The 12965-nt window shown below is 44.4% G+C and overlaps 1 protein-coding gene across 1 annotated transcript in view; it reads left to right on the forward strand.

Moving 5' to 3' along the window:
- TMPRSS3 (transmembrane serine protease 3) overlaps window positions 1-12965 on the forward strand; it is a gene marked incomplete at its 5' end in the record, with an annotated part of 134841 nt that overhangs the window by 107000 nt on the left and 14876 nt on the right. Inside the window, 1 exon segment of the mRNA XM_082245783.1 lies at window positions 3677-3819. Within this exon segment, the coding sequence (XP_082101909.1) occupies window positions 3677-3819 (143 nt within the window).

Genomic DNA, 12965 nt, shown 5'->3' on the forward strand with positions numbered 1-12965 from the left:
GTCATCCTTACGGTGCTTAAGGCAAGGAATTTGACGTCTTGCAATGTCGATCAACGCACTTGGAAGACTCATTTATATGATGTAATGCACGGAAATTTCATCCTAGATGATACACCATGGGATGTATCCTGCCCTTTCTCTAATCTGGGCTGAAGAGGCCCTGGGCACCCTAAAGGGTCAAGTTTTGGCATTGGCCATTCTCTTTCAGAGCCCACTGGCCATAGGTGTGTGCACAGGGTGTTACCAACTGTCTTGAATTATATGCACATTATTTTATCCCCCTACCTCCTCCCCCAGCAGTTTCAGGCACCTTCAGCTCTCAGGAGGACTGCAGTAACATCCCCAAGATGGACCCTGCCTCCTCCTTGCTTTTTCTAGTACTGCAAAAAAGTTTGAGTGGGCGTGTTGGGTATGTGCACGGCCCCAGAGAATATATATATATATATATACACACACACACAGGTGTTTGAGCTTTGGGGGTGCACACCCTAATGCAATAGGCTGCACACATCTATGCCACTGGCCACCCATTCTTTAGCAAAGGCCTTTGTTCAAGGGGTGGCAAACAATATTTATTATTTATTTATTGCAGGTGTTTATATAGCACCGACGATTAAGACTCGGTTCACACTACGGCGATCCGACTTAGGGGGCGACCTGTGAAGTCGTGTGCACCGCGAATTCGGCACGACTTGCACGGACTTCATAAAATGAATGTCTATGCAAGTCGCTCCAGGTCGCCCCGAAGTAGTACAGGACCCTTTTTCTAAGTCGGAGCGACTTGTGTCGCTCCTATTAGAACCGGTCCTGTACTACACTATGGGACGTGACGGTGCGTGACTTGTCAGGCTGACCAAGTCGCCTGACAAGTCGTACCAGTGTGAATGGAGACTTAAGCAGTGCTTTTACATATATATTCTACAATCATATCAGTCCCTGCCCTCAAGGCTTACAATCCAAGGTCCCTATCTCACACTCATACATTCACATACTAGGGCCAGTCTAGACAGAAGGCAATTATTTTAGGTGTGGGAGGTAACTGGAGTATCCAGAGGAAATGCATGCAGGCACAGGGAGAACATGCAGACTCCAGGCAGGTAGTGCGGAACTGACAACCCTAGTGCTGCCAGGTGGCAGTGCTAACCACTGTGCTGCCCTCAGATCGCTGCCTTTCACCTGTCTCACCTTGGAATCTCAGTTCGGTCCTGTCAGCTCTACAGGAGTCACCATTGAGCCCATTTGGGATATTTCCTTGGCTGACCTGAGCCATGAAAATGTTTTTCTCATGGCTGTTCATGACGGCAAGGTGGTATTTAAACCCTGGGCCATCTTCCTTCCTAAGGTGGTTTCCTCCTTTCACCTTAATCAGGACATCATCCTACCCAGTCTGTACCCTGATCCTAAACACCCCAAAGAGGAATCTCTACATTGCATAGATGTGATACGTGCAGTCCAGAATTATGTTAGCGGAATCTTGCTGGTGGAGTATCTAAGACATATAACAGAAGAGGGGCTGGCTCAGCTCACCAGGCTCTATCTTTAACCTAAAAATTCCTTTTGGGTTGACTAACCCTTTAAATAGAGCCTGTCACCAACCAAGAAATTGCAAATAGAAGCATAAAATCAAGTGTTTTAAATGCTTACTGGCAGAATTTTTCTAGTTTATAAAAATATTTTTCTTGCCTTGTATTGTGCCTTTGAACTTGATCGAACCTTTGACTACTCCTGGAAGAGTAAATTCTCTAATACAGCCCCCTCCCTCCTTGCACGTGTTAGCCCTTTCCTCTTCAGGGAGGGCCTAGTTACTGTCTGTGTTGACCCAACTCCTCTGCCGCTCCCCTCTTCTCCCTACATAACCTTTGATGTAGCAGCTGGAGGAGGAGGGAATGGGAAAAGCAGCCATTCTCAACTAGGGTTCCTCCAGAGGTTGCAAGGGGTTTCTTGGATTGTGGCCGATGAAACCTTCGTCTGATGGCATTGCTGTATCTTGGCCTAGGCCCACAAGGCCCAGGCCTAGGGCAGCACTTTGCAGGGGGGCAGCAAAAAAAAGCTGCACGCCGCATGAAAAAAAAAAAAACAGGGGGTCCCCCCTGGCTTTTGCTACACTTTTATTTTAGTGCTGTATTATGGGGCGAATTGGGCCAGAGGGCAGGGTCCAGGAGGCAAATCAGTCTGGCACCCCCATAAAGCAGTCATACTGCTTCCTGCCGATATGATAGGCTGCACTAATGGGCACTGATAGGCTACACTGGTGGCCACTAATGGGGCTGTACTAAGGGCCACTGATGAGGCCACACTGATATACTGCACTGATGAGGCCACACTGATATGCTGCACTTATGAGGCCACACTGATATGCTGCACTTATGAGGCCACACTGATATGCTGCTCTGATGAGGCTGCACTGATGGGCAGTAATGAGGCAGCACTGATGGGCACTGATGAGGCTGAACTTATGGAAAACTGATAAGGCTATGCTGGGCACAGATAGACTGTGGTTGTGGTCTGTGGTGTACAGATGACAGGGCGGGTCATAAACAGGAAGGGGTGTGGCCTTTACAGGAAGGTTTTAGGTCATATTTAAATTAGGAGGTGCACAAACTTAGTCAGGCCTAGGGCAGCACAAAACCTAAATACATCACTGTCTGATTGTACCTATTACATAGTTCCTTGGTCAATGTCACTTGGCAAAGTCAGCTGCATGAACCCAGTGATCTGTTTAGCTGTCTGTACGTGTAGCTACTGGACCACCACTCACGAGCCACCATTATAAGTGCCATTTTTCCCACTGACTGCCAAAAAAATTGGTTTTAGAAAGGGTTCCCTGAGACTTGAAAATTATTTTAGGGGTTCCTCCGGGGTACAAAAGGTTGAAAATGGCTTCTATAGAGTGTCACTTAAATGACAGCTCTGAGTCAGCTGATATCACATCCAAGATAGTGGCTCCCAGCACCAGTCTACACAAGGGCTTTGAAACAATGAGGGAAAGCCGCTCAGGTGTATGTTCCAAACCCTGGTGCAGGTCAGATCCGTCATCCAAGAGTAGAAAAAATCCAAGTTTGAGACCGCACTGACGGTATTATGATGAAATCAATAAGTTTCTTTATTCCTCATAAATAAAGTAGACAGACAGTGTACAAACAGATGTGCCGGGTTGACGCGTTTCACGATGCTGTAGATCGCTTACTTATAACCACACCAGGTAATTAACATGCATAAAAAAAATATTAATTGCACACATAACCTTTTGGGAAGATTGTCATTGAAATGAATGGTCTGACGACAAAGCCTCTAAGCCCCCGTTCACACTGACTGCGGTTTTGAAATTGCACGACTTCATCTAAAATCGCACAATTGTAAAGCCGCATATCAGTGCGACTTTGGATGCGACTTGGAAGACATCTGTGCTGCTTCATGCACAGATGTCTATGCAAGTCGCACCCGAAATCACCAAAAATAGTGCAGAAACTACTTTTTCTATTTGGTGCTGCACCGCAAAGTCTGCGTTGCACCGATACAGAGCAATTGCCAGCAATAGGCTGTGACTTGTAATGCGATTTGACCTGTCAAATCGCATGATGAGTCGCTCTAATGTGAACGGGGGCTTAAAGTAAGTTTTTTTCATTTTGCTTGTGACACATCATTATTTTAAATTATGCATTTTTTGTCCAACTAGGTGACACATCACAGACAATGGATTATGCTGGGGTCCCGCTCATATCAAACAGAATGTGTAATACAAAATACATGTACGGGGGAGTTATAAAACCATCTATGCTGTGCGCCGGCTTCCTGGAAGGTGGAGTTGACACATGCCAGGTACATATCATTTATTTTCAAGATGTAAGATTGCTACTTATACACAGAATGATAAGTCTTATAACTGTACCCACCCTGCTTATCAAATGTCAGTAGTTTGCTCAACATCGCAATCAGTCAGCCTCACCAGCTGTGCTTATAGGAAAATCCCAGGAAAAAAGTAAACATAAAAAAAGCAAACCTTGTACTACCTACACTCGCTAAAAAAGTCCTCTATGCCACTAGAGGTTTCCAGTCTTCGGGGTTAAATGAAAACGAAGGGCATTAGACCCACCTCCCTTAATAAGGCCAAGGTTGTCATGAACCCACCCCTGGGAGGGTGGTGGGGACTTATCATATCAGCCTGAGCTTACAGTACTATTTGAATAGCACTCACTGGACCGCAGAAGTACCTTGGTAACAAAAATTTGTATAATATATATGTACCATATTTATATACAGCGGGTATAAAAAAGAATCACCTCCCCTTATATTAATCAGATTTTGTTGCTTTGCAGCCTCAAATGAAGACAGATACAGTTTTTGTTTTATCCAGTATGCAACTTTTAACATCCAAGTGAAAGATACAACACCAACCTATCAAAAACAGAATCACTGAGTTGGAAAAAGGGTCACCCCCCCCCCTCCTAAAAATATGTCTTGTGAACTCAGTCATATATAGCTAATTACTTTCCCAATGGCAAACAAAGCAATTTGACTTTCAACTGTGATCAGCTGTGTTCATTTTGATTAGCTCAGCATGAAAAGAGCTTTCCTGGAGCATTTCAGTCCCCGGTAGTGCACTTAAAGCAAACAATCAACAATGGGTGGCAAGGCACTGTCAAAAGATCTCTGGGATAACGTTGTGGACAGGCACAAAGCAGGAGATGGACACAAACACATTTCAAAAGCTTTTACAACAGAAACCCTCCCTGGATCAGGACATCGCTCCAAACTGGATGAAAAAGCCAGGAGGAAACTGGTCAGAGAGGCAATCAAGAGGCCTAAAGCAACTCTAAAGCAGTTGCAGGAATTGATGACAATGAGTGGTCATTGTGTGCATGTGACAACAATATCACAAATTCTCCACAAATGTGGTTTGTATGGGAGGGTTGCAAGAAAAAAGCCACTCCTCATGAAAGGTCACATGCAGTCACGATTGAGCTTTGCCAAAACGCACCTTGAAAATTCTGAGGCCACTTGGAAAAAGGTGTTAAGGTCAAATAAGACTAAACTTGAATGATTTGGCCTCAATACCAAGCGATAAATCCAATACAGTTCACCATCTAAATAACACCATTCCTACAGTAAAGCATGGAGGTGGTAATATCCTGTTATGGGGGTGGTAATATCCTGTTAGGGACTGGAGCACTTGTCAGGATAGAAGGAAAAATGGATGAGGCAACATTTCTTCACATTCTTGAGGAAAATCTGCTGCCCTCTGCCAGAAAGTTGTCAATGGGAAGAAGGGTTACCTTCCAAAATGACAATGACCCAAAGCACACAGCAAAATAGACCACACTGTGGTTAAAGGAGAAAAAGGTGAATATCCTTGCATGGCTTAGTCAGAGCCCAGACTTAAACTCCATTGAAAATCTGTGGAATGACTTCAAGACTGCAATCCACAAACAATCACCATCAAATTTAACTGAACTTGAGCAGTTCTGCAAAGAAGAGTGGACAAATATTGCAAAGTCTAGATGTGCAAAGCTATTAGAGACATCTCCCCACAGACTAAAGGCTGTAATTAAAACATAAGGTGGTTCAACAAAATACTGACCCAAGGGGGAGATCTTTTTTCCAACTCAGTGATTCTGTTTTTTTATTTATTTATTTCTGACATGCTGGTGTTATATCTTTCACTTGAATGGTATAAGTTGCCAGTAAATACAGCTGTATAAAACAAAAACTGTGTCTGTCTTCATTTCAGGCTTCAAAGCAACAAAATCTAAATATTTTAAGGGGGGGGGGGGATTATTTTCTATACCCACTGTATGTTGTAAGGTGGACAGGCTCAACTGGTATCTCCAACAGAAAGCCATTAATGAGACAAGGACATCCAGGAAAAATCCAGGCAGGTTTGTCCCACAAGGCAGTAAACAAACACAGCTGATTGCAGGAGGGCTTTATACAGCAAGTCCATAGCATAAAAACAAAAATCTCCTTGTCTGAGTCATTAACTAAACTTAAGCTGGTTCCAGACAAACAGGGTGTCCCCTAATGGGCTCTCCAAAACAAGCAGTTAGTATGTGTACCTTTTTAGTGTTTTGTCAGCACTCTGCCTTTTCACTCAGCAGCAGGCCCATATAGCAAAGAGAGAAAGAGAAAGCACTGAGCATCAATCAGCTTACATATACATTGTATAAAGACCAGTGCAAAGCTGAGATTTATTACCGGTATTTACAGTACATAGCACTGACAATTTACATAGCACTTTACATACTTTAAATTCATATTAATCTCTGCCCTTGAGGAGCTTTAAAGCGGAGTTCCACCCATTTTTAATAGTTTGGAATACATAGATCTATGTAATGACCTTTAAAACGGCTTTTACCAATGGAAACTTTTTTTTTTTGCTAGTAAATACCTTAATTTCGGCTTTATTCCTCCTCTCCTCACTTCCTGGTCCGATCGGCGATGACGTCATTCGGCAATCCGCAGTGTCTGCTGGGATGTGTTCTATTCCAGAAATCTCGCAGTAGCTGTATCTGTACTGAGCCGTGCCTGCCCCGCCTCCGCCCCGCCTCCTCTCATTGAGTTGTATTGCAATACAACTCAATGAGAGGAGGCAGGGTGGAGGTGGGGCAGAGAACAGCCTTAATACATTCATACAATGCAACTCAATGAGAGGAGGCGGGGCGGAGGCGGGGCAGAGAACAGCCTTAATACATTCATACAATGCAACTCAATGAGAGGAGGCGGGGCGGAGGCGGGGCAGGCACGGCTCAGTACAGATACAGCTACTGCGAGATTTCTGGAATAGAATACATCCCAGCAGACACTGCGGATCGCCGAATGACGTCATCGCCGATCGGACCAGGAAGTGAGGAGAGGAGGAATAAAGCCGAAATTAAGGTATTTACTAGCAAAAAAAAAAAAAAAAAGTTTCCATTGGTAAAAGCCATTTTAAAGGGGATTACATAGATCTAAAGTTCCAAAAATGGGTGGAACTCCACTTTAAATATACGATTCCTATCATAAATACATATGTACACATATTTTTTGTTTTAAACACCAAAATGAACCAAAAAAATGCATGTGAACACACACACACACACACACACAAAAGGGGCATAATGGTCCCTTCCCTGACCCCCCAAGGCACACTCAGGTCCACCTAAACAATAGGTGCGACAGACCCTTCTCCTTGTGATAAGCCAAGGCCAACCAATGAGTGGGGGGGCTCTCCAGAAGTGAGATCTCCCAAAGCAGGGGAGGAAAGAACCTTCTGCCTACACGTTATTCCCCTAGACTTCAGGGTGGGCCAGAGACCCACACCCTACAATCCTTGAGTGAAGGATGACACAACAATAAGTGCACTAACAAAACATCAAAGAAAATAAAAGGTGCCAAAGTGCAAGACAAAAGCTAGGCCTTGAAAGAGACAAAAAGTTTGGGACTTTAAATGAGACATATAGTAAGGAAGTCTCCATTCCTGGATCAATATGAAAACATGGGGGAAGAAATTGGGACTTTAATTGAGGCAAAAGGGCATTGGAAGCTTAAACATGGTTAAAAACCATATGTTTATTAAATGATAGCACATAAAACTAGTTGCTACCACGATGGCACACTGCTATGCTCTGCGATATGCATGAACAAACAGCACTAGACGTCAACTTTGTAATATGTCATGTTTCTGCTATTACCAAATGGGCTTCAATTATGTTTCCCTATGATTACCTAATGGGCTTCAATCATGTATCCCTATGTTTATACCATGTACTATTTTACCTTGATTGTCTATTGTACTGCTGGGTGTTATACATGTGGTGGTGCATATGAATCTTGCCATCGATATATGTTTTCTTTTTATGTGCTATCATATGGTTTTTAACCATGTTTAAACTTCCAACGCCATTTTGCCTCAATTAAAGTCCCAATTTCTTCCCCCATGTTTTCAAAAGCTAGGCCTTGCCACCTGGCAACAAAAATTGCCTCAGTCTCGGCCAAAAGGCCTAGCCCATGGAACAAGCGCAGAAAAAAAATTGTGCCATAATTAGGTAGTTTTACGGTGTTACTCCGACACCCCTGGGATGCCACTCCCAGGGGGGTGCTTTACACCATGAGTCCTCTGCCTTCCCATCCCTCAGCCAGGTAAGGTAGCACAGTTCAGATCAGGAGCGATTGAGCCTCTTAGAACCCTCCACTTTAGGGAAGTACTACCAACCCTTACCTTACCCAGCGGGCACTCGATTCAGAATTTTTCCCACGAGAAAGATCTCTCAGGATCCCCAACATACCAGCAGGGATACTATTTAACCAGCCATCCCAGCCAAAAAGGGTAGAATGATGGCAGAGTACCGCTACTGGACATTGATAAGAACAGATACTACACTTGATCATAGCCAAAAGGCAGAGAAGCTACACACTAGGGCCAATTTATACAGAAGCCAATTAACCTAACATGTTTCGGCAATAAGCCTTAATCATGATTAAGGCTTATTGCCGAAACATGTAAGCCACTGTACTTCATACACTCCACTCAATGTAATAAAGTGACTTTTTCGGAAGGACGAGTTGCCGACTCTTCACCTTATACCTCCACCTAATTATGGCACAGTTCACTGTGCTGGGTTCACACTAATGCGATGCAGGAACCTCTGCGATTCCTGTGCCGGGTCTAGCATGGAATCTGGCTCGCAGGCAGTTTACACTGGTGTTAATATAAAGTTAATGACATCCCCAAATCGGTTTGCAGAACACAATGCAAACTGTGAAATCGGACGGGAATCGGATCACATGGGTCTGAACACCCAATGCGATCCAATTCCAGTGTGGACCAAAAAAGGGTTCTGCACCATTTTGGTTCGAATGCTGTCCGAAAAACTGTATGGTTGAATTTGCATCGCACAGACATTGCATGTGATGTGCACAGCCAGGGGAGGACTGGGCAGGGGGGCAATTGCCCCCCCCCCCAGGCCACTCTGATGCTCCGTAAAAAAGCTGCACCACTTCTGCCACAGACATGCCTATAGGATTCCTGGTGAAGAGAAGTAAAAAGTCCCCACTGCTGACCTACTGAGTGTGGGATGAAGACAAGGACAGAGCGCAGACCTCCCCCCAGCATGGATGGTGTAAACTGTGTCTGAGCAAAGGCCAGTTCCATGCCCCACTAGAGACTCTCTTCCCCTAGGCAGCCCACACCGAGCTTTCCCAGCTCCCCCCAACTGCCCCCCTGCTGGCCAAGTCTGGAACCCGGATTCGGCCAGTGAGTAGAGAGTACCTGGAGCCGAGCTTCAGCCTGGAATGGGAGTCAAGAGGAGGCCGGGAATAGGGAGAGTGGGAGGGGGGGCCGAGTCGCTGCACGATGGGCCTTTGGTTTCTAATTGCCCCCTGGGCCGAAAGTTGCCAGTCTGCCCCTGTGCACAGCAATGCGGTGTGAATCACATGCGATGTCTGTCATCACAATAGTGTAAACCCAGCCTAAGGCTCATTGTGGAAATGTGTAAGTCACTGTACTTTGTACACTCCACTTGATGTAATAAAGTAACATTTTCGGAAGGACAAGTTTCCGGCTTTTCACCTTATACCTCCATATTCCATCAGTGTTGGGAAGACACTCTGAGCAGGAGCACTGTCAGTCCACCTCCGTAGGGAATCTGTTTGGGCATTGCACTCTTCTTTTCATGGCTCCGTCCAAACCTATCCAGCCGTAGCAGCCTTCAGCCTCTCAGAGTTTTACATGCTGCCAGTAGCAGGACTAGATGGTACGTTTGTACCTCATGCTTTTACCCAAACTCAGGGATCTCATGCATTGGGGCTAAATGCCCAGTGTGCCTACGGCCTTAGAGGTTAATGTAAGTTGCAGAAGATTGTCATGTTGAGAAGAAGCATGTTAAGAAAAACTGTCATGTTAGGGAAAGATCTATGTTGCAAGAGACTGTTGTGTTAGAGATCAATGCATGTTATTAGAGACTTTGACATTAGACACATTTTTTTTTTTTTTTTTTTGTCAACTCAACAACGATATCACGATCGGTTTAAGCAACCACTGATGTTCCTTACAGAGCATTATTCAGTTGTGGCATCATTTTGATAAATACACTGTGGCTTTAACACTGATGTGGTATCTGATTTTAATATGAGTAGTTTTAATGGCGCTATGGCATTTTAATAAAGGGAAGCAGTGAGCACTATTTGTGTTTTTTCTTTCTTCTTTGAGCTCTTGTTACATCCGAGGCAGCAGTGAGCACTGTTTGTGTTTTTTCTTGCTTCTTTGAGCCCTTGTTACATTGAGGGTTTAACCCTTTGTTTGTTTGCTTCAGTCTGGCTGTCCCTACCTACAGAGGGATGTTATGCACATACCCAAACAAGCACTTCTAGACCTCCTATATGTAAAGTGAGCAGTTTGTATGTCACCAGGTATAAAGGGAAGAGCATGTTTTTGGAGGATTTCTGTGTACTTTGAACATATTATGCACAAAGGCTACTGATAGATGATATTTTGATCACTTCTGTTGCATTAGTGGACTTTGACTATTGCACGTTTATGACTGTCAAATTTGAATATTTATTTTGTTACCTTTTTCTTTATATTGGTGCACTGATTCACATTATATAGGAAGTGGAGTCCACGTTTTTATGCACTTTACATGTATTGATTCACACTGAAATGTGGTTTATTGTATAGCACATATACCTGATTTTATTTTTGGGAACTTTGTATATTGGATTTTTACCTGTTTTTGATGTATTATTTGGGATCCACATATTAGTTTTAGGTATTGGTTGATGAGATGCACCTAATTTTTAGATATGTTTTGAAGTCCTGTAAAACACTATATCAAGTGCTGGCTCAGGATATCATCTTCACTTAAACGGAGTGTTTTTTTTCTTAAAGCTAAACTATGCTGTATGTGAGCCTCACAAACCAAAAAACGCTAGTTAATTTTTAATAATAAAAACAACTCCTCCATCCATCCATGTCTCCATACTTTATTTTGCTGAGAAATCACCCCCCTAGCATTTCTGGCTGTGGCCATACTGAGTAAGGGCAGATGATTAATGTAGCGTTTACTTCCTGGCATCCATCTGCCCTTAGCTCAGGCAGGAGAGTGTGATTAGCTGAGAAAACGTTCCTCATCATTTTGGCCTAGGCCTGGAAACCAGGGAGGAACTGAAAATAAATAAGTTTAAAACAAAGAATTATAATATGCCTTGCTATCTATTTACTAATGTTAGCAGCATAAGGATTAGAAATAGCCAATGCTGATTGAGAGGATAATGTTCCACTTTAGTTCCATAAAGACTTTATTGCAAGTTTATTGAAATTTTCAACTTTAAATTTAGAGAGAGACCAGCTTGATAACCACTTCCATACCGCGCCATTGAAAAATGTCAGCGGCAGGAAGTCCTCCTCGATCCGGGCCGACGTCATATGACGGTGGCCCAGTCTCGCCGCTACTGCGCGCCGATCTGGGATGAGGCTCGTCCCTCGGACTGAGCCCATCCCCGATCAAGGTAAACAGCCAATGAAAATGGCTGTTTACCACGTGATCGGCTGTGTCAATCACAGCCGATCACATGAGCGGCTCCAGCGCGAGCAGCTCGTTCTCTCCTCAATGCGGGCCCCCCAGGGGTGCGCAGCGCGGCGATCGGGGACAAGGCTCGTCCCTAGGACAGAGCCCATCCCCGATCTAGGTAAAGAGCCAATGAAATTGGCTTTTTACCACGTGACCGGCTGTCAATCACAGCCGGTCACAGAATGTCAACAGAGAACACGGTAACTAGCTGTCACCGTGTTCTCCTCCTCACACACTGATCCTGTGTGAGGAGGAGATTGTGGTAACAGCTAGCTACCGATTACAGTGCACCCCAATACACACTGATTGCCCCCCCAATAAAGAGAACCTGTCACTACCCCATCAAAGTACCTGTCACCAGCCCATCAGAGTACCCGAGTACCTGTCACCAGCCCATCAGGTACTCTGACGACAGGTACTCGGGTACTCTGATGGGCTGGTGACAGGTACTCGGGTACTTTGATGACAGGTACTTGGGTACTCTGATGACAGGTACTTGGGTACTCGGGTACCTGTCATCAGAGTAACCGAGTACCTCTCATCGGAGTACCCAAGTACCTGTCATCGGAGTACCCAAGTACCTGTCACCAGCCCATCAGGTACTCTGGTGACAGGTACTCGGATACTCTGATGGGCTCAGAGTGCCCGAGTACCTATCTGCACCCCATCAGATTACCCGAGTACCTGTCTCTAGCCCATCAGAATACCCAAGTACCTCTCTGAAGCTCATCAGAGTACCTGAGTACCTTTCTGAAGCCGATCAGTGTACCTGAGTACCTATTTGCAGCCCATGCCTCCTGGATTATGTGTTGGGGTGTTTGCTTTCCAAAATGGGGTCATTTTGTGGGGGTTTCCATTGTCCTGGTGCTTCCAGGCCTTCAAAAGTGTGATTGGTTGTAATGAAATGATATGTGTAATTTATGCTCCTAGAACACCTGACGGTGTTCCTTGCATGTTGGGCCTCTGTATTTGGCTATGCTGTGACAAAGTCCCACATATGTGGTATCGCTATACTCAGGAGGAGTAGTAGAATGTATTTTGGGGTGTCATTTTTGCTATGTTCATGCTATGTGTTAGAAATATCTTATAAATTGACAACTTTGTGTAAAAAAAAATGCGTTTTCATTTTCTTTCCACATTTTCCAAAAACTTGTGGAAAAAAATGACACGTTCAAAAGACTCATTATGCCTCATAGAATATACATTGGGGTGTTTGCTTTCCAATATGGGGTCATTTTGTGGGTAATTGCATTGTCCTGGTGCTCCAGGGCCTTCAAAAGTGTGATAGGTCGTTAGGAAATTACAGTATATGTGTAATTTATGCTCCTAGAACACCTGACGGTGCTCCCTGCATGTTGGGCCTCTGTATGTGGCCAGGCTGTGTAAAAGTCTCACACATGTGGTATTGCCATACTCAGGAGG

Source organism: Pelophylax lessonae (assembly GCF_965119305.1).
Source record: "Pelophylax lessonae genome assembly, chromosome: 2".
NCBI lineage: Eukaryota > Metazoa > Chordata > Amphibia > Anura > Ranidae > Pelophylax > Pelophylax lessonae.